Source organism: Zea mays, chromosome 5 (assembly GCF_902167145.1).
Source record: "Zea mays cultivar B73 chromosome 5, Zm-B73-REFERENCE-NAM-5.0, whole genome shotgun sequence".
Classification (NCBI taxonomy): Eukaryota; Viridiplantae; Streptophyta; class Magnoliopsida; order Poales; family Poaceae; genus Zea; species Zea mays.
Genome location: NC_050100.1, coordinates 224316674 through 224338086, shown reverse-complemented (window position 1 = coordinate 224338086; position 21413 = coordinate 224316674). Strand labels below are relative to the sequence as shown.

The 21413-nt window shown below is 45.7% G+C and overlaps 3 protein-coding genes across 4 annotated transcripts; all 3 read right to left on the bottom strand.

The window, feature by feature from the left end:
• Positions 1–186: 186 nt before the first annotated feature.
• Positions 187–12907, bottom strand: LOC103627898 (pumilio homolog 1). The gene is made up of 11 exons (NM_001358704.1): positions 12606–12907; positions 11623–12320; positions 10375–11209; positions 9730–10282; positions 9506–9647; positions 9284–9391; positions 8962–9174; positions 8777–8887; positions 1090–1284; positions 783–957; positions 187–670 (listed from the first exon to the last, which is right to left on the bottom strand). Exons 2-11 carry the CDS (start codon positions 12259–12261, stop codon positions 639–641), a joined length of 3003 nt encoding a protein of 1000 aa, NP_001345633.1. The 5' UTR covers positions 12262–12320; positions 12606–12907; the 3' UTR covers positions 187–638.
• An 862-nt stretch (positions 12908–13769) lies between these two features.
• On the bottom strand, positions 13770–16389 carry LOC100193002 (uncharacterized). Its single transcript, NM_001366986.1, has 5 exons — positions 16011–16389; positions 15091–15165; positions 14923–14989; positions 14464–14481; positions 13770–14380 (listed from the first exon to the last, which is right to left on the bottom strand). Exons 1-5 carry the CDS (start codon positions 16331–16333, stop codon positions 14279–14281), a joined length of 585 nt encoding a protein of 194 aa, NP_001353915.1. The 5' UTR covers positions 16334–16389; the 3' UTR covers positions 13770–14278.
• Positions 16390–16771: 382 nt separating this feature from the next.
• LOC100217160 (putative protein S-acyltransferase 15) lies at positions 16772–19626 on the bottom strand. Of its 2 annotated transcripts, none has more exons than NM_001359649.1 (7): positions 19303–19626; positions 18723–18815; positions 18525–18626; positions 18379–18447; positions 17529–17627; positions 17349–17444; positions 16772–17180 (listed from the first exon to the last, which is right to left on the bottom strand). In NM_001359649.1, the coding sequence occupies exons 1-7, from the start codon at positions 19576–19578 to the stop codon at positions 17091–17093; spliced, it is 825 nt and encodes a 274-aa protein (NP_001346578.1). In that variant the 5' UTR covers positions 19579–19626; the 3' UTR covers positions 16772–17090. The 2 variants fall into 2 exon arrangements, with proteins under 2 accessions (NP_001346578.1, NP_001136997.1); NM_001143525.1 differs by having other exon boundaries at positions 18291–18447; positions 19303–19597.
• Positions 19627–21413: the final 1787 nt, after the last annotated feature.

The following is a 21413-nucleotide window of genomic DNA, read 5'->3' as shown; positions in this document are numbered from 1 at the left end:
TGCTGAAGATAACCAAACACGAACACATGTAAAAATTTGCATGAAGTTGTGAACATTATGCCGTTAATGTGGCATCATATGTTATAAATGTTTTAACTACAACATTTGATGAACAATTATGCCAGCGTTGAGTGGTGGGAAACAACTGATATTTGATGAGCTGCCTAGACGCAGGCATTTCACAAGTACCAGGAAACATGCATTTAATTTCATTTCAGGAAAATGTCAGTAAACTCAAGGCAGGCTTTACAGAGATTAGCATCACCATGAACATTAATACATTATACATTGACTAATGAAACCCAAGGAAAAAAAGAAAGGATAATCTACAGCTGCCCTTGCTTCCCATCATCTATGATCCTAAAACATTTATCCATCTGCTTCAAGAGGGGAAAATAAACCACACAAATATACAACTCTTCCCTCAAGGACAAGCAAAATCTCTTCATCTTTTCTCATTCTTTTTATTTATTTCCAGCGGCTATCCTTTATTTACATCAAAGGATTTGGGAGCCTTTTTTAACCTCTCCGTCGCTCAATATTACCGACTACTGGTAATGGTAAAAAGCTAGGCCTCGCTATCCCTGTCTGTCTGTACAGGTGTTATTCTGCGACCTGTATATAGCTTTATTGCCATCTCAGCAAGAGGATGGGGCACCAATGCGCCGTTCTGAAACACGATAAAAAACACAAGCAAAACGCAAGCGGTTCAGAGGCCAGGAAAGGTCAAACAAGGAACAATGGCTATCAGTATATAGCTTTGGGTGTTAGGATTTATTTACCTCCTGCAGCAATAAGCTTCTCAACACGTGCCACGATATGCTTCCCATAGGTGTATCTTTTCAGTGCATTCAAGTGGACCTTGATACGGGAAAGAATCAATTCACGGTTCTGGTCATCACATATCTCCAGAACCTTCTGCACCACATAGTTTGCGAACTGGTCTTTCATCATTGCCTGGGGAACATAAGTTCACATTACAAGTGTTGTTAGAAACTTAGAATGTATGAAATTCAACCCTGCAGCAGCAAATCCTGGTACTGTTTTTTTTTAAAAGGAGCATGCTCAGTCCAATTGTTGAAAACGAACCTGTAACGGCTCATTCTCATCAGTTGTGCCAAGCATTTCAGTGATCAGAATCTGACGTTGCTCAGGATTACCAAAAGTAAGACACTTTTCAACAACATTAGAAGCAAATTTCTGCTGGCTCATTTTCACTATCTGTCCAGCGAGTTGTGTAATTATTGTAGAACGCTCTTCTGGTTTCCCATGCTGCAGGACATGCTGCAAAACAAAAAATGGGATTATAAAAAGCTATCTCTCAAAAATGGATGAACTAACATGTAGCGTAAGGCAACGGCAAGTCAGTACAGAACATTGTAACATAATACAACACTTTAAAACAAAAGAAAACGACTGAAAGTCAAATACCACTTGTTAAACTGTGACAGAGTCAGATGTCCCTTCCGCTCCCGCCCCTTGGCCTCCCCCAGGCCGACGCCTCAGCTCCTCCTCCCCACAGCCTCACGCCGGTCTATCTTCCAAGGTCGCCGGCCACCACCCTTGCTCCCCGTCGTCAGCCTCCTCTCCTCCTTTTCCCACCCACCCCTCTGCTGCTCTTCCTGGAGGCTGCTCGAAGGCTCAGCGATGGTGTGAAGACGAAGGCCCTGACGCTTCATCTGCTGCTTCTTTGGGGTAGCAGTGGATCGCGTCGTTCTTATAAGGAGGTGCTGATCGCAGAAAAGCCCCCAGACCCCCGCGTTGGCGATGGTGGCTGGGTGAGGGTTGTGGGACAACGGGATCATCGTCGGAGATCCTGTCTTTCAAAGCCTTCTTCTAGTCCTGTCCCTGTTGACCTGCGTGGAAAGTGTTTCAATTGCTTCTCGCCTTCCCACTGTGCGGCCGTGTGTCGTAGCCTGGTGCGGTGTTTCCTTTGCCGATTGTCTGGGCACCATGTCCACGTGCGCCCAGGTCGGAGGACGGCTCTGCATTCTCCTAGACACGCGTTGGGGTGGCGCCCAGTTTCAGGGAACCCTCACCAGTGGAGGCTTCCATCTGTGCTATGGAGGGTAACTCTAGGGTCGGCGGTGCTGGCAATGGTGGAGGACTAAAGAAGCGCACTCGCCGGGGACAAAGACGCCGGAAGAAGGTCCTAGGTGGAGGTCAGGATGTTCATGGCTCTTCTAGTCGTGCTTCGCCTCTTCCATCATCTTCCTCCCCCTCGAAGGATTCTGCCCCTCTTGTGAGAATCTTCGGGCGTTCAAGGATGGTTGATCGGGCTGAAGATGACCTTCATTGTGCGCTGGTCGTAACCGTTCTTGGCCAGGAGAGTTCTGACTGCGCCGCGGAGGTCCTGTATGCGCTCGCCTCGAGGCTTGGCCTTGCAGCTGATGAGCTCCAGCTCCGGCGTGCTGCATCCAATTCTTTCATGGTCTTCTTCCCCTTTGAGGATCATGTTGTTCACGCCTACAATGGAGGACAATCTCTTTTCATCCCATCTCGGTTGCATCTTAAAAGGTGGTCTCGTCAGGCATTGGTCGCTAACGGCGGCGTCCTGCATGTGCTCCTCGACGTTGAGCTTAGTGGTCTTCCTACGCATCTCTAGGGAATTGGTACGGCGGAGCATCTTCTCAGTGTGCACTGCTTAATTCAAGGTCTACACCCGGATTCGATGGATGGGGTGGACATGTCTGGTATTGAAGCTGAGGGCCTGGAGTTTCTCTCCGGTGTGTCTTCCTTCTGTCTTGGACCTCCATGTGGAAGAGCCGTCGGTTATTGGAGAGGATAGATCATGTTTCCCTCGCACATTGGTTTACCCTGTATCAGTGAAGGTTGGATGTTCAGATGACTTATCAGTTGATAGCCAACCCTGTCTTCTTCACCGAATGATGATGACGAAGACCGCGATCTGAAACACCACAGGCGACAACCGCGTTTGCAGGACCGTCAGCCTTCCTCTGTTCGGACTTCGGTGCTTGATCGCCTGGGACCTCGTTTTGCTTCGTCTTCGGCGGTGAGAGAACCAGTTGATGCCGCTTCTCTCCCGAACGCCTCGGTTGAAGAGTTGTCGGCGCCTGTGTTCTCCCCTCTGAGTGACCCCTCGGTTTCTGTTGTGGGGAGACCAGTTGATGCCATTACTCTCCCAACAACCTCGGTTGAAGAGTTGGTGGCGCCTGCGTCTTCCACCATTCCTGGGTCCTCTCTAGCGGTGGGATATCCCTTGCTGAACGCTTCGGATGCCGGTCCGCTGCCCGCATTTATGTCGTCCACCCAGCTGGCTTCTTCTGTTCCAGATGGTGAGGTAGGGGATATTCAAGTTGGGTTGGCTGTTAAATCTTCTTTGGCGCCAACTTCTGGTTCTGGGCCTGCTTGGTTGATTCCTGCTCCTTCTGTGGCGGAACAGATGGAGTTTGGCTCGCTGCTGGCTAGTTCTGGTTTGATGATGCTTAAAAATCATGAGGATATCCTTTGCATTGCTTCTGTGGGGACAGGCGATCTGGCCTTGAATTTGGCTATGGAAGCCGGTGATCTGTGTGATCTGTGGGCCTGCAGAATCAAAGCTAAACCCCCTTGCTTTAAAGTCTATGTCCGAAGAAGGGTGCAGGTTCAGCCGCCACAGTCTGAAAATAATGGGCTTTCTTCTCCCTTGCTGAAATTCAAAGAAGGGATTGCAAAAAAAGACTGATGGATTATTGCCCCTCCCCTTAGTCTGCCAAACGAAAGAAGAAGATGCCAAGCAACTTTCAGCTGATGCAAAGTAGGAGGGTGGCCAAGATGCCACCTGAATTGGGCTCTAACTCTGCTGCACACGTGTGTAGGCTCTTGGGTTTTTGTGATGAACAAGAAAATATCTCCTTCCAGGATGCAAGAAAAGTACGCTAAACTGTTTGATTCAGCCCTTTCCAGGGAGCACATTGCTGCTTTGGCGGCCTTGTTTGGCTGGGAGGTGCCTCCACTCGGGCAGACCTGATCAGTGTAGTTTTGGTGGAGCTGGTAGCTGGTCTATTTTGTTTCCATGGATTGTAGCGGTTTTCTGATATGGAATGTGAGGGACCTTAATGATAGTGCTAAGAGACTCTGTTAAGTCTCTGTTTTTTTACATCCAACCTTCTATTGTTTGTCTGCAAGAAACCAAGTTGTGCTCCATCTCAGATTTTGATATTCTTTCCATTCTTGGTTTGGGCTATAGTAATTTTGTGTATAACCCTGCGCATGGGACCAGGGGGGGTATTCTTGTGGCATGGCGCGATGGATCCTTTTCCATTGGTGCCTCGGTTATCAAGGACTTCTCTGTGTCAGTACAATTTCAGATGATGTCTGGTCAACTTTGGTGGTTCACAGGTGTGTATGGGCCTTATCAGGACAATCTCAAACAAGCTTTTCTCCATGAGCTGAGAGAGGTCAGGAACAAATGTGGGGGCCCATGGATCATTGCGGGTGATTTTAATATGATTTACAGATCGGAAGACAAGAACAATTCCAATGTAAACCAGACCTTGTTGGGTAGTTTCAGAAACTCAGTCAACTCCTTGGATTTGAAGGAAATTCTGTTGGCTGGAAGGAGATTCACTTGGTCAAATCAGAGGGAGGATCCTACTCTTGTTAAGCTAGATCATGTATTCTGTACTAGCAGCTGGGAAGAGTTTTTCCCGGATCGTATGCTCTATAGTAATGCCACCGAAACCTCTGACCATTGTCCTTTGATTCTCAAGCTCAAAATGGACCTCAAGGGAAAGCGCAGGTTACACTTAGAAAGTTTGTGGCCTAAATTCCCTGGGTTCTTGGATGAGGTTGCTGCCTCTTGAACCAGCCAGTTCAAGGCTCCTGCCCTCTAGAGAAGGTGTCTTTGAAGCTTAAAAGATTGTCCAAAAGATTGCAGTACTGGGGGCACAAAGTGGTAGGCAATGTTGGGTTCCAATTTGGATTAGCTCGGGTGCTGCATAGATTGGAGATTGCTCAGGACAGCATGGTATTGTCAGAAGAAGAAGAAGTTTGGTCATTGAGAAAGCTGAAGCAGCACAGCCTTGTCCTTGCTTCTCTGGAAAGGACAGTTGCTCGCTTGAGATCCCGGATCCATTACTTGAAGGAAAGAGATGCCAACACAAGGTTCTTTCATATGCAGGCTTGTATTCGGAAGAAGAGGAATTTTATTTCCAAATTGGAAGATGATGGAAGGATTGTTACCAATCATGGTCAAATGCAGGATGTGCTGGATGGCTTCTTTTCCCAATCTATTGGGTTCTGAAATTCAGAGACCATTCACCCTTGATTTGGTAAATTGCCATAGAAATGCAGTTGATCTGAGCGCCTTGGAGACTCCTTTTCTGAAAAGGAGGTTCGGGACACGATTGCAAGTCTTCCTTATGACAAGGCCCCTGGGTCCTGATGGGTTCATAGGGAGATTTTATAAAGCTTGTTGGCACATCATTAAGACAGATATAATGGCTGCCCTGGAATCTCTTCTTCATGGAAATGCTCACAAACTAGAGCTGCTGAATTCAGCATATCTCGTGTTTATCCCTAAGAAAGTGGACGCCTTGATGGCTAGGGATTAAAGACCAATTAGCCTAATTCATAGTTTTGCTAACCTGGTCACCAAATTGTTTGCAAACAGGCTTGGTCCCCACCTTCAAGAGTTGGTTGCAGCTAATCAAAGTGCTTTTGTGAGAGGAAGATCGATTCAAGACAACTATATGATGGTGCAACATTCAATTAAATCTCTCCATAAGAAACGGGTCTCAAGTTTATTTTTGAAGTTGGGACATTTCAAGAGTCTTTGACTCGGTTTCTTGGGCTTTCCTTATTGAGGTGCTTTCTCATCTTGGTTTTGGACCTATTTGGCGTAATCTGATTTCAAATATGTTGGCCTCTTCTTCCACTCAAGTACTGTTAAATGGGTCTCCTGGAATTTCTATCAGGCATCGGAGAGGGCTTCGCCAGGGGGGCCCTCTATCTCCTATGTTGTTTGTTCTGACTATGGATGTCCTCAGCAGTCTGTTTATGCGGGCTGAAGTTAGAGGGCTGCTTCAGAGTCTGCAGGGAGCAAATGTTCGAAGCAGACTTTCGATTTATGCTGATGATGTGATCCTTTTCATCAAACCTGTTGAGGAAGATCTAAATTGTGTTAAGATGATATTGGACTGTTTTGGATCAACTTCTGGTTTGGTGTGTAATATGCATAAAAGTTGTGCCATCCCAATAAGGGGCAGTGAGCAAGTTGTGCAGGAGGGCTGTAATGTTCTGCATTGCAGTTCAGCCTCCTTCCCTTGCTCCTATTTGGGGCTTCCGATTTCAGACAAGAAGCTAAGAAGGCTAGATCTCATGGCATGGATTGAGAAGATTGCAGATTGACTTCCTAATTGGAAGGGCTGACTGCTAAATCTTGCTGGAAGGACAGTGTTGGTGCGATTTGTTCTTTCGGCCATCCAAATTTATCTCCTCATTGCCATGTTATCCCTAAGTGGGTGATTCAGTCGATTGACAAGATTCGAAGAGGATTTTTATGGAAATGGAGGAAGGCTTTGAATGGAGGCAATTGTTTAGTCTCTTGGGATATCATCACAAGGCCACTAAAGCTAGATGGACTTGGGGTCCCCAACTTGTATTTCCAAAGCTGGGCTCTGCAAGCTAAATGGTTGTGGTTGGAGAAAACAGACCCTAACAAACCTTGGCATGGGCTAAAGTTGCCTATATCAAAATAAGTCAGGAAGTTCTTTCAATCTTCGACCATGACTGTCATTGGAAATGGGAACAATACTCTATTTTGGTCGGACAGATGGTTAGACGGTCGTTGCATCAAGGACATTGCCCCAGTAGTTGTCTCTAAGGTCGGTAGGAATGCTTTTTCCACTAGAACTGTGGCCCAAGCTATTAGAAACTTGCAGTGGATTAGTGACATCATGACTCCGCTTTCCTTGATTGGGATTCAACAGTTCTTGCTCTTATGGGATGTTATAAGACGAGTGGTGTTAACACATGAAGCTGATAGACATGTGTGGCTGCATACCTCCTCTGGTCATTTCACCTCTAAGTCATGTTACAAGGACTTTTTCATGGGATCCATTACCTTTGAGACATGGAGGAGGCTGTGGAAGTCTTGGGCTCCTCCAAAATGCAAATATTTCCTTTGGCTGCCAATACGGAATAAATGTTGAACACCTGATAGACTGGAAAGAAGAGGTTTGGATCACCCAGTGTATTGTCCCTTATGTGATCAGACACAGGAAACCGTCCAACATCTCTTGTGCATGTGCGTCTTTGCAAGACAGTTTTGACATACTATCCTTTCGCCTTTGGGGTTCGGTAATCTCTCTTCGTCTGGAGATGAGATCTCCTTTGCAAATTGATGGAGAAAAGTTGGTAAGAAGGTGCATAGAAGCAAGAGAAAGGGTATGAACAACGTCATCATTCTGGGGGCCTGGTGCCTATGGATTCACCGTAACAAGGCAGTCTTCAATGGAGAGAACCCTTCTTTAAGCACAGTACGATTTGTTTTCTTAGACGAGTTGGTGTGTTAGAATAAGGCTGGAGCTAAACATCTTGAGAATTTAGGCCTAGAGATCGCCCTTAATACGGCCAGGGCATAAGTTTTAGTGGAGTGTGGAGTCTCCCTGCAGTGCAGTTTTTTGTTGCTGTGACCTCCACTGATTTATCAGCCCTGATTCTCAGCTCTAATAAAGACTGCAGTATTACTGCAGAGCAGATTGTGTGTGGGTGTGTTTGCCTTCTTAAGCTTTGTATCTTGGTCCATTTTGGACATTTTTCTTCTCTAATTAAATGATGCGCAGCTCTCCTGCATTCGAGAAACAAAAACAACAATAAGTAAAGCCAGGGGCCGACCAAGAGGGGGCAAAGTGGGACATGCCCCCCCCCCCATTCTTTACAACAAGTTATATCTAGTGCTAATTTATGGTTAAGTAAAGAAGAATTGAAGTTTTTGGCCTTTTGGGTGGGATGAAACAATCTTGTCTTGGGACTTTTCCAACTCCCCTCCTCTCGGTCCAGTCCTCGCATCTATCCGTCTGGTCCAATTCTTTCTAACGCCGCTCGAGTCGGTCTGCCCCGATACCCCCTTCCCGACGCCACCCGTCGTAGCCCCTTTCCCAACGCGCGACGCCACCCAACCCCACCCATTCCCGGTGCTCCTGTCCTGCTTGTTGTCATCGTGACACCGGCCCGTATGGTAGGTCCGGTCTCGCTCGTCGGGATGATGCAACCTGTCCCCGATGGCCAACGAGCTTGGCGAACCAGCAAGCCCTGACTCTCAGGCAGAGACATCGCCTGACCCCGTCCGTTTACCAGCGCCCTCGACCTTCGAGGAGGTCAACATTCAACATGGCATAAACGCCTTTGATTCGGCCAACAAAACTTAGAGATATGTTTGCTTTTTTGTTCATATAGTTTTTCTTCTTTAAATGTGTATCGTGTTTTGATATGAAAGTTGAATCCTATGCAACACTGGTTTTTACATTATTGCTTATTTTATCGTGTGATCTTCCCCCCCCCCCCCCCCCCCCCGAATTTTGGTTCTGCGTCCGCCACTGAGTAAAGCCACTCTAAGTATCATACAAATTTTCAACAAACTAGAAAACTTGGTCATAATAGGCAAGATTTTAACCACCTGTTGTGAAATTCGTAAGCTAATAGGCACAAAAGATAGTGTTAAAACGATTGACAGAAGAATGGTTCAGTGCCTTCAATAGGTATGGCATGGACGAAGCTGAGGTCTAACTCAGGGAGTATATCAGAAAAAGATCAGGAAATAATAGACAGTTACCTGGATTACATAATTACCATACTGGTCCTCTGTTAAAGTAACCACGGACTGCATGATCTCTTCCATCATGGCATTTTGTGTGCTTTCATCATCACAATGCTCCAATACCCTCTGGCAATTTCCAAAAACACATTTAGAAAAAACTCTATAAAAATGGTAAAACTAGAGGAAGGTTGATGTAGCACCTGAATAACACGGCAACCATAGGGATGCATGGAAAACTCCACCACATGTCCGTAAAAAGCAGAAATGATGAATTGTATCTTCTCCTGTGGGATGCATTCTATACATTTTTGGACGACATGGTTGCCATTCTGATCACGAACACATTTCATGATAGATCCATCAAGCTCCAAAGCTATTTGTGTTTGTTGCTCCACTTCAACAACTTCCAAAGCCTACAGAAAAACAAGTACCCTCCTAAGCCTCAGCAGAAGTTATTTTGATCACTAGATGACTGGGTTTAAACTAAAAGGGTGGAAACATTTCTTGTAGCAGTATACAAACCTTCTGAATCACCCGACAGCCATACATTTGAAGACTCAGCTGTAACACATAACCCTTGAGCAGGGTTGCCAGTTTCTTAGTTTGTGTTTCAGTCCCGTATTCAAAGAACTGTCAAGTTCAAGCAATTACTAATTTAAAAAATAAGTTCTCGGTTATAAAATGAATATGCAAATCGTCTAAAAACAAACCAGAATCGTTCTGTTCCAAATGAGGGTTGCTCACCTTCTGTATAACATAGTTTCCGAAAACATCAGTCATCAAAGTGCGTGCATGGGGAAGGATCTCAGGAAAAATCATATTCTTCTCTTCAATTGAAGCAGTTTCTAATTTCTGCTGTATAAAGCGACTCCCATACTGATCCGAACTGAAAGGTCAGAGAGAAACCATATTAGCTTCATATCAAAACAAATGAACTTGACACTGTTGGAATACCAAGGAAATAGTACCTGAACTCTACCACATGGCCTATAATATCTAACAGCTCAAAAGATCTGGATTTGTTAGTTTTGAATTCTTCCAGCAGGGAGGACCCATAACCATTATCCATCAGACCATTCTCTGAATTCCATGATCCCAAGGATCCTCCAGCAGTGTTCCTCACCGCTGGAAGTCGAGTCGGCCGATCTGCTTGCCTGACATGGCCTCGAGGAGATGAGATATACTGACTAGATGGTGGGCTTGTTAGATAAGTCATTCCAATGCCAAATGCAGGATCGCTGCCATAGATACTTTGATTAAGAGCACCAGACTTGCCCAGGTATGGCATCCCATACTGTAGCTTTTGCTGGGCAAATAATGTCCCAAGGTAAGCCTTTTGGTACCCAGGGCTATCCAAGTGTCCTGAGCCAGTAAAACCCCTCCCTTGGAAAGGACTCATGCTTGCAGCTGCACCAAGGGGGGAATCAGAGTTTGCTTGCAAGTATTGTGCATACATTGTCTCCTGTTGGCCCTGGTAACCCGATACCCCATTGTTCGAAAGAACATTGCCATAGTCACCATCTGGACATGAAAATATGGTTCAAAAGGTGAGCGAGTGAACAACAGACAGACAAGGGGAGAGGAAGAGAGATGGGGAAGGGGATTAAGGGTACCAGGATTCAATTGATTGTTCAGCATGGATGAAGTAAAACCGCCTGCATGAGTCTTCATATATTGCCCAGATACATCAATGCCATGGCTATCACCATTCAAGTTATGGTAGTGAGAAACTGATCCAGGTGAGCTCATCAAAGATCCTTTCTTGTTTAAATTACCATGTGGTGGCTGCATAGAAAACTTGATATTGCTATGAGATGCCAGCTTACTAGCATGTGAATTACTGAAGTTGCTCCCCCCATTTGGAAAAACTACATATTCAGGGGCATTAAACGAGCCATCATCGGTATTTTGACTTAAAATTTGTGGTGAAAATTGCATGTGTTCCTTTGGTACATTAAAGAGCACATCTGTCTGGTCACCAAAGTTCTGGTAAACATGATTCTGAGCTTGATTTTCCACAATTGACATCTTATTTCCAGATAGGTTTAAGCTAGACAGAGTTGCCGCAATGTCAGCATTATCATGATTAAGTGAAGCAACAGCTGCAGCTTCAACTTTTTTATCAGAACTCCCCATCCGAACTCCAACTGGAGGAAGGCAAGGACTTGGAGTTCTACGTATCAGCTGGGGGTCAGGGGTGGTGCTTCTTGAGATAGATGAGCCTACTGCTGAAGCAAATGTATGAGACATTGAAGAACCAAGACTTTGCACCCTGACCAAACTGGGTGAAGTGGATCCAGATCGCAGGCCATTCATGGATTCTGATCTATGCTGCAGTTGTGGCTTGGGTGAATCAGATGACCTGATTGGAGTTGGGCCCTCAAGAGCATTGCGGCTATTAGAACGTGAAAGGTGACCGGCTGTAGCAGCAGTGCGGCTAATATTTTCCTGCCATTGAAACAATTGTGGATGAGAATAAAAAGAAAAAAAATGAAAACACAGTAATAAATATAGTGGCGATAGATTGTAGCGGTAGACTATCAATATCTGTGTATGAAGTTTCATATGAATACAATCACCCTGCCATCCATCCAGTTCAACAGTGAACATAACTCTGGTGGATTTTAATGTTACTATAAGTATGATTTGCAGGCGAAGTGAATAATCTTCTATTTTCATATATGCATTCCTTCCCAAACAGATCAAAAGAGAAAGTCACTATGTAATCAGTGAGCAAAAAAAAAAGTTTGCTTATACTGAAGATGGGTACTATAGTTCCATTCAAGAACATGTGGTTCTGCTGAAGATGTAACTACAGCAACAAAATGAAATCAAAATGAACGATGCAATATGTTCCAAACCTGCAATGCATCAGCAAAGCTCTTGCGCCGTGATCCATGGCCACTGACATCTGACAAGCCGATGAGCCCATCAGCGCCTCTCCCGAGCCACTCCGACGACTGCTGCCGTGCGAGCCCATTCCTTTCACCCCTCCCCACTCTATGATTCAGCAGCGCCTTCTCTCCATGCGCCCCTGGCTGCACCGAGAACAGCGAGTTTCCACTCCCGACCTCCGAAGGCCTCCTCCTATCCCCGATACCTCCAGACACAGCCTGGAACCGCTGCGCCGCACGCCAGTCCTCTTTGGAGACCATTGGTGGCGGAAGCCTTGGGTTGAGGTGCTCATTAGAATAGTAGTACGACAGATATGCCGGGTGTGACCTTATCTCCTCCTCAGTGAGCATGTCAACACCAGCATCAGTCCCGCCGCCGCCGCCGCCATCACCAAGGCTGTTGGCGTGAAGCTGCGGACCAGGGAAGAGCGCGCCAATGGCTGTGCGAGAGCCCTCGACTGTGGGGGGAGCGCTGCCGCTGCGGAATATGCTGAGGTCGTCCGTGGGGGACGTGTGGTTTTGGTCCATGAGAACTGCCTGCAGGTCACGCTCGAGGTCCTCAAAGGTGGGGCCAGCCACCACCGCTGCCGCTTGAGATGGAGCCATCGCCGTAGCCCTCTGTCTTTGTTTCAACGTGCTTCCTTCCTTCCTGGTTTCCTTCAATCCTAAACCAGTAAGAAGATGGTGATCAGTACCGCCTCTGCCCCCACCCCCCCCCCCCCCCCCCCCCCAAAAAAAAAAACTTGTATAGAGTGGAGTTGTAATCCGAAGGTATGCATGAAAATTGAACTGGAAGAATGATCGATGCATCTTTATGAGAAATCATGATTACAGACCACATGAAATCGTTTGAATACCAGGTTCATCCGTTAATTCTATTAAAAAGAACCGGGATTACAAGTCCCGCCTTTAAGAAAAGGGAAGTACAGGGAGCTGGCGCATCAAGTTACCTCGGACAGAAGAAACAGACCAAACCAAAACACTAAGCCACTGGAAACCTAGCTTGCAGGAGACTCCGTAGCAGCGGCATCAAACGGGCAGCCGAGCCTGACCGAGCACCTCCAGTCCACTACGGAGCTGCCGGCCGCGGTCCCATCCGTGGATTCCGATCGAGGATTTATTTAGGGTTTTGGGGGATTTTCCGGAGGGAGGGCTGGGGCGGCTGCTGCGGCCGGAGCGGGGCGAGGTGAGGTGAGGCGGCAGGCGAGAGCGAGACGAGGTGAGGCGAATGGGAAAGGAAGGGAGCGGAGGCGGAGGCGGAAAGCGACGTGGGGCCTTTTCTTCCTGGAGACCGGTAGCCCGCCTCCCCAACTGCTCCAGCCAGCCGTCCGGTCCCTCCCCCAGCGCGAATCTCAAAGCGCCGCCTTGCGCTTGTGGTACTCTTTCGGATGAGTCGTCGTAATAAAGGCAGATGAGGTGTATGACGCAGCAGTACGCATCTCGGAAAACCCAGCGTCAATTTTAGAAATCGATAAAATCTTTTAAAAATCATTCCTTTCCTTTTTTCCGCTGGAAAAAAACGATGGTTTAATCTCCCTCTCCCTGTTCTGTTTCTTGTCCAAAAACGAGTGCGTTGCAATTGGTAGTGTTGTGTCGTTTTCCTTCCTTTGTCCGAGCTGTGGCTGACAGGTGGGTCCATTGAAAAAAAATCCATGTCTATCCCTGCTGCTACTCCGATTGACGAGCAAGTCAAAACGAGGATGAGGATTACGACAATAATAATGATATAATATCTGAGGGAGCTTGACCTAATAAGCGACTTTGCATAGTGCGTTGTGATGATAAAATACTAGTAACGCCCAACACAAGAAAGTGGCGAGGAACTGCGATGGTGTTAAGAAAACACGGCGCAAGAAAAGGCACTTGTCATTGCTTGTGGTTGAGAAGAAAAAAGAAGATATATATTCTTATCATCTCGGGCAGGCAGACACCTGCTCCAATCTAAATTATAATACGTTTCAGTTTTTTTAAAATGTATTGTTTTTTATTATGTATCTATACATAGTGTATATCTGAAGTTCTAAACATAGTGGATCTAAAAAGGCCAGAATGTTATTTAGATAGGAGTGAGAACATAGTATATGCAGGAGCAAACCAAGAAAAACAGGGAAACCTGCTGCCACTTTCCCAGCTGGCTACAATTTGTCTCTTGAGAATTCAAGAAGCAAGCTACAAGACAAGCTAGTGTTTGTAAACAAGACCAGTGTTATTTTGACAACCCTAAAGCAGAGATTGTACTCGCTATGCTAATCTTCATATCCATGAACAGTGCTACCATCCAGATCCAGTGGCTAATGGCAAGGCCAGTCAGTACACCGGCAATAAGTCCTGCCGTGCTGTGCTGGATTATTGCTCATACAGCAGCAAGTTCCAGTTTTAATACACACACATGGATACATCAAGGACATCGCAGATGACTGGTAGCCCAATTCCTTCATTTTCCTGATCGCGACACCAGGGAGAGAGTTCATATATGGAAGACGAACCGGCGATTTTTCAAAACCTCTGATCATGGATGGTTCCTAATATATGCAAGACGACCAAACACCTGGCCCAGACGCCCAGTCTAGGACTATGAGCAAGCGGCAATACTGAGGTCGCTGCGCTAAAAGGACACGCCGGATCATTCCTCCTGCTCGATCATCCTCCGGACGTCATCGATCACCAGCCAAGACTTGTGCCCGCCGCCGATCACCTCCGCCTGTTTCCGGGAGTCGCTCCACAGCTGCGTAGGACAAAGGACCGTCCTCAGGATAGAGGGTAGCGCGAGACGGAAACCACGGACAAGGGAACAAGCCTCAGTTGTACCTGTATACAAGGCATCTTCTGCTCGAGCCCCGCGGTGCAGATTTCACAAGTCCCAACAAAAGGAGCCATTAGCGTGCGTGTTAGTTTAACAAACGTACTAGGGATCTGCTTTGTCACTTGTGTATGCACGCAGTTGCTGCAGACAAGCTAACGATGAGGCCAAATGCATCATGTGAGGATATTTGATATTGTACTCTAATACCAAAGCTGAAGGATAAGGCTAGGGAATGCAAGTTGATAACAAAGCCGGCAACTGATAACAAAGTTTCCAGGGCCAATAAAGCGGAGGCTTCCAGTTTCAACCCCAACAGGGAACCAACCACAACAAAGGAATTCTAGAAGCTGCCCGGAGAAAGAAAAGAAAAAAAGACATGCATCTACAAATGGCATAAAGTTAAGCATAGCTGGGTGTAAATGTTTTCAGATTTATTTACTAATACAGTTCAAGGGTAGGCTTACTGTTACTCCAGCGCGGTTCACAAGCTTTTGTGGAACACAATTCACATCGATGCAGTAGAACCGGATTCTGCATATTAAGTTGTAACAGAGGTCATCAATTTGTCAAAATAAAATAAAAAAACAAACAGCTAGTGTAGTTCTGTCAATCTAGGGGAAAAACTCTCTAACCTTGGATGATATTCTGCTGCCAACTTCTCAAGCTTAGGCTTCAGATATATACATTTCCTGCACCAACTCGCCATCCTTCATAACACACAGGCTAGTATGAATTTGCTGACAGATATTAAGAAAAGTTTGGACAGACGCAACTACCGAAATTACTCGAAACACAGTTCCATATCAGTACCATATTTCTCTATTATAGTATAATGGACCTACTGTTGATTGGTTGATGTGGAAACAATAATTCACACATCTGATACATTAAAAAGTTGTATAGTTGAAGTATTTCCCTTGAATCCTACATATGACGTTTGTTAGAGAGAGAGAGAGAGAGAGAGAGAGAGAGAGAGAGAGAGAGCAATGAACATCAAATTGAACAATGATGCTGCTATTTATTTATATGGTAAAGATACTACAGGAGAGCATAATGTAGCCATAAGCTGCAACTCATCCACTCAAGAAAAAAAATGAAGTTGGTTGAACATTTGATTCTTTTCCCTTAGGCCTCAGCCATAAATAGCAGTTCTACATCTACTGCCAATAAACAAGCAGATAGAAATGGAGATGAGGAACAGACAAAAAGAAAAGGCCACAGGTATGCATTTATCATTCATGCAATACGCCGCCGATGAAATTCATTGACCCAACGGCAATGACGCAGACTGTATAACCATTAACTAAGTAAATTTCCGGTTACCAAATACCAAGTCCGTGCCAGAACCTAAGAACAAACGGACAAAATTGTCCCTTTTCACTTCATCCAAGATGCTAAATTTGCACTACAGAAATGACTGCCTAGGAACAAACAAACAAACAAAACCTGCGAACGCTTGCACGACCATGATCCCGCTCTGTTGGAGAAATTACAAGCAAACTTTAACAAGGCCACCCTACAGGCACAATCCAATCTAGGAAAGTGGGGTTACCACAGCAGGACGATGGGGAGCTGGAGCTGCCGCGCCTCCCCAAGGACCCAGTCCAGCTGCTGCTCGCTGGCGATGGGTTCCAGCTCCACCGACACGGGCCTCTCCTCCTCCTCCGTGACCCTCTCCCTGGCCGCGGACGCCGCCGGAGCCGCGCGGCGAGGCCCAGGCGGCACAGAGATCGCGGCCCACCGGGAGGACGGTTTGGCGAGGAAGCCGATACGGAATGGGGCCGGACCATGACCCGGACGGATTCCAATTTGTCTGTGGGCCGGCGCCGCTTCGCGGACGGCGGCGGCGGTGGCGGGAGATGCGGCGGCGGCCATTGCCAGCGTGGGAGCGACAAACGTGGATGCTTCGTTTCGTTTTGACCCGATGCTGGATGCTGCTGTGATCTGTGAAGAAAGCCGCGTACTTGTTTTCTCCTATTCGCCGACTTGAGTGTCAGTGTGTCACTGCGTGTGGGCCCAGCACTACCTGAAAGAACAGGAAAATTTTGCAAATGCCTACCTACCATTTAAATTAATACAGGAACATTAACCCACATTTTGTTACATAAAATATGTATATTAGAAACATTTCTCTTCAATCGTACACAAGCTAGTTTGAGACTCTAATTTTCCAAAGAATTTCTATTTTTTAAAGAAAAAAATAATTTTACTTGTAAAAATAGAAATACTTAAAAAAATGAGGTTACCAAACTAGCTCTAAGGTTGTCTTTTTTTTAGTTAGATGGAACGGCACTTTCGTGTGGCCTAAAATTTGGGATAAGTTGCAGCACATATTCACATTAACTTCACGATCCAATGTTTCAGTAGAGTAGGTTCGGCCTCAAGAACAACTTTACTCGTACAACAACAAAAAATGAACAAAATACATGGAGACTGGGAGAGGGAGAAAAAGCTTTACATGCTGTTACAAGATCGGGAAGAACTGAAGGTTTCTACAGGTGCCCTAGCTAGCAAGACGCAAGAAAGCCAATGCAACAGGATTGTAGGCCTACCGGAGCAATTTGGTTACAAGAATGAACAGGGAAATCTACACGGTAGCACGTGGTAACTGGAAATGCTGCTGGCGCATTCATCAGTTGTTCGTGATTTGGAACTCGGTGCCATCGTTCAGATGCCCCGTCGCAGTAGGGCAAAGCCAGCAAAGAATGTTTGGACCCAGGATCTGTTACAGATCAGATGGACCAAAGATTGAGTCAAATGGAACATCGACAAGGAATAAAATTGAAGTGTGTAACTGATCTAGCCCTCAACACAAAACTTGAAACCAGCTGAAATTTTTAAGTTGGGTCATATGGAGAAGTTTTGGATGTTCTTCTTTATGTAATAGTACCATTTGAATGTTCTTCAGTATTCCAAGATCAAACCGGTGGCGGTACTTCTGCCCACTCTTCTTTGCAAGCCATCTCGCTCTTACTGCCTCCCGGTACTGATGCAAAGAACCAGAAACAATTAAGTGTGATGCCAGGAAACTATGTGGTGGATGGACATGGAATTCCAAATAGTAGCTTACCTCTATGGTTGTCATGTTATGACACAATAGATAGATGTGCCAGCCTAGTAGAGAACCTATTGTCAAGCTTAAGAAGAACAAGAGGACACCTGCCAAGATCTGCATTTCCATGATACCCATTTAAAATAGACCATAGCCTGGTCCTTGTATAGAAAACAAGACGACGGACCCCCCCCCCCCCCCCCCCCCAAAAAAAAACATATTACAAAATTAAATAGACAACGACCACTGAGCATATTAACTGAGTCACAATCATGTTCATAACACCACAACATGGCTTGCTAGAACAGTATAGAAAAATGTTTTGCTTCATCATTATAGCATGTGTTTGTACAAAGCATAAATATATTGGACCGTTTCCATCTACAATGCAAGTTACCAAAGTCTGCAGCTAATACTTGTACTGTACAATTCTCATTGAGTTAAATGACATGATGAACTGCTGACAACTTGAAAGAGTTCTACAAGAGAAGGGTCTACTTTGTCATGCGATATACCGCTAGGAAACAACTTTTCATGACCATTTCCCTCAGATCCTGGTAAGACAAAACATATTTATATGTTCAAGCAGCAAGCAAATGCCTCCACTACATTACTGGTGTCTGCTATACCCAAACTAACTTTGTGGTAGTGTAGATAAACAGAACCCGGAGTTAAACTATATAAATATGTACATATCATAACAGCAGAAGTCCTATATTGGTGAATCTCAGTATTAATTTGAAGAAACAGCACATTTCTGTAGGGCTGTGGTATAACAACCTGATAATGGAATGAATATTTATCAAGAAAGAGACTGCTGATGGCATAGTGAGAGCTCCTAGCTTAGGATAGTGGTCAGGGCACTCACATAGAGTATTTTCACATATAGAATATCAAAGTCATGCTCTTTCAGAAGTAGATCGCATAGAAATATCACCTGCAAAATATTCTGACGCAGTTGCAAACATCACCATTGAAGATGTACCAGTTTCGGTGCAGTATATAGTCACTTACAAATGAATAAAGAGACCCAATAGTTGCATTTAGGACACAAATGATGAAGGCTTTGTAGTTCGCGTATCCTACACAGTTGTTGATCCAGACACAGTGATGATCCTGCCATTAACAATATCACTGTGCCTTTTGATAATTGCAGAAGCATATGTCAAGACATACGCAGCATCGGCATCGACAAAGATGGTGCACACCTACCATTTTCAGAACACACCTTCTGCAGACCTTGCAGTGGTGGGTACGAGGAGGCTTGAACATGCAACATTTATCACAATACCTTGATTTCAACCCCTGATGCAACCAAATACATAATCAGTGTGTGCCACCAAACAAATAGCACAAGCAGTGCATCAAGCATAATTGGAGAGTAGGAGTAGCAGCCAAAACTGCCGAATCCAAAGAGCAATGCCGTGACATAAACAAATGAAGAAACACGTGTGACCATCAGTGTGTGCACATGGATCTCGTTTGGTTCAAGGTGATAGGTTCATTTCTGAAAATGATCAAGTTTCAAGGTGATCAGACACATGAGCAGCATGCAGATACCAAGTAAATAGCAAACCAAACCCGGAGTAGCAGCTAAACTGATGAATCCAAAGGGTGCTACTGTACAGAGATAAACACGTGTGGCTATACTAGTGCGAAAGAGGCATTTTTCTACCAATCTACGTTTGCAGGTGTTTCGATTAACAAATAATCATGAGTTCACCACGGTTTGAGGTCGATAAGGAAGGAGGACAAGGAAAACAAGAGAGAGATCTCGGTTAGCTCTCCCGACCTGTCCCTGCGCGGCTTCGGCGTCGGGGGCGAAGGCGGGTGGGACGGCGCCCGGGTCGGCGCCCGCGGCGCAGACGAAGGCGAGGAAGCACGCGGCGACGGCGAGCGAGACGGCGGCGGCGTGGGCGGCGCCGATCGGCGTGGCGAGGCCGACCCAGTGATCGAGGAAGACGAACACCGTGGAGTAGTACACGAACACCATGACGGCCACAGTGCCGAGCACGGCCGGCGAGGCGACCGCTGTCGCCGGCGCGGGGCCGCCCCGTCTCCGCGCCATCCCCTCCGGTGGCGGTGCGCTCGCCGCCTACGATCTGGCTCTCGCCTTTCGTCTCCTCCGGAAGCCTATCTCTCGTTTGAGGTCGCCCTGGGCCAGATGGGCTGTGGGCCTTTTCTGAGTTCCTTGATAACTGGGCTGTGTTGCTATGGGCCTCCTGACCGCATGGCTGGGCCAAAAAAAACTAGGAATTCCTTGCTTGGGAATTACCGAACCAGCTACCGATGCATGCATGCATGTATAGATGGCCAATCGGGCCGCACGGCACGGCACCGGCACTAGCACGACCAGGCACGGCACGACAGGACACGGCACGGCTAGGCACGGTAGAAGATCCGTGCCGTGCCTGTTAGTGCCAGCGTGCTGGGCCCTCGGCCCAGGCACGGCACTACCAGTGCTTAACCGTGCCGTGTCGTGCCAACAGGCACGCCAGCACGCCAGTGCTAGTGCCAGCACGGGCACTATGTGTAAAAATACCAGCAGCAGCATTCAAACAGCATAAGTGAATAATAGATAATTTTATTATGACTTCTAGCAATCAAACAGATACAAGATAATTTCAAACAACATAAAAATGGTCACAAAGAGAGTAAGAGACTAATCAAACACCAATTTTATGAGGTGTAGTGCAATGGCTGCCTCGTTAAAAACCTGTCTAGGTAAAACTCACCCTTGTGAGAAACCCTAGACAGGAAAAAAGAGTACAGCCCAGCTCATTAAAAAGTTTATTGTCCTTACAACAAAGTCCAGTCCAGGTGCATAATATTACAGTCCCATTACAGAAATGGTCACAAAGAGACTAAGAGAGTAAGATACTAGAGACTAATCAAGATAAAGATTTTCAAATGTTTCTTCAAGCTCTTTGTCATCCACCATGTGTTGCATCCTTGCTTCAACATCCTCCCAATCTTTAATGCATGTCAACATCTCAACCACATCAGACTTCAATCTCCTCCTCCGCTCGTCGATGATCCTGCCAGTTAAACTAAAAGTGGATTCTGAAGAGATGGTAGACACAGGAACAGTTAAAATATCTTTAGTCGTAATTGACAGTACTGGATAAGTGAGTTTGTGTTGATGCCACCAGTGCAAGATGTTGAAATCATCAGTTAACTGGTTGACAGTGTCACAATCTAAGTAAGAAATGAGTTCAGAAGCAGTAGAAGCTGAAGAGCTTGCAGCATGCAGTAGAGCAGTTGCAGAGGTATCTCTAGCAATGTTTAGAGTAGAAGCAAAAGAATGCATACCAACAGAAGTACCCACATCATCAGCATCATCATAAATTTCATCCCAAGCAGACCGTTTCTTACCAGACAAGTTAGGAGGGACAACCCTATTCAATCTAACAGATCCATATTTCTCTTCATATTTATTATAAACATCAGTAAGCTTAGCTCTAGTGGTAACCTGATAAACAGCATAATTTGTACTTGTCAGGTTCATTAATCTTCTAAGCACTCTACTAAAACCTTTCATTTTAGCTCTAGGGTCCAAGATGAATGCAAAAGAGTAAAGTAAAGGGATGTTCCTCCAATATTTATTATATTTATCTACCATAGGTTGAATGACACCTCTGATGTGAGTGTCATTAGCATAGTTCTTTAGATGTATAGCAATCTTAACAAGAAAATGAAGCATAAGTGGAGATGTAGGATAATAAACACCAGACAATGCAACTGTAGAATCATAAAATAGCTCAAGAAATTTAAGTACTTTATCTCCAATAACCCAATGTTCATCAGTTAAAATAAATTGATCACCTTCAGCCCTAGGATAGTTTGCATGAATGAAAGTAGTGAAAGGTATCCTATGAGGAAACAAATGCTTAAGCATCAGAT

Excerpts from the sequence above, each read along its gene's own strand:
- LOC103627898 (NM_001358704.1), bottom strand. The coding sequence starts at position 12,261 with ATGGCTCCATCTCAAGCGGCAGCGGTGGTGGCTGGCCCCACCTTTGAG. Across the intron at positions 11,210-11,622 it reads GCTTTGCTGATGCATTGCAG|GAAAATATTAGCCGCACTGC; the intron begins GTTTGGAACATA and ends TTTCAATGGCAG. Across the intron at positions 671-782 it reads GAAGCTTATTGCTGCAGGAG|AACGGCGCATTGGTGCCCCA; the intron begins GTAAATAAATCC and ends ATCGTGTTTCAG.
- LOC100193002 (NM_001366986.1), bottom strand. The coding sequence starts at position 16,333 with ATGGCCGCCGCCGCATCTCCCGCCACCGCCGCCGCCGTCCGCGAAGCG. Across the intron at positions 15,166-16,010 it reads CTCCCCATCGTCCTGCTGTG|GATGGCGAGTTGGTGCAGGA; the intron begins GTAACCCCACTT and ends TGTGTTATGAAG. Across the intron at positions 14,990-15,090 it reads GCAGCAGAATATCATCCAAG|AATCCGGTTCTACTGCATCG; the intron begins GTTAGAGAGTTT and ends CTTAATATGCAG.
- LOC100217160 (NM_001359649.1), bottom strand. The coding sequence starts at position 19,578 with ATGGCGCGGAGACGGGGCGGCCCCGCGCCGGCGACAGCGGTCGCCTCG. Across the intron at positions 18,816-19,302 it reads CCGAAGCCGCGCAGGGACAG|GGGTTGAAATCAAGGTATTG; the intron begins GTCGGGAGAGCT and ends TGGTTGCATCAG. Across the intron at positions 18,627-18,722 it reads GAAGGTGTGTTCTGAAAATG|GATCATCACTGTGTCTGGAT; the intron begins GTAGGTGTGCAC and ends TGTTAATGGCAG.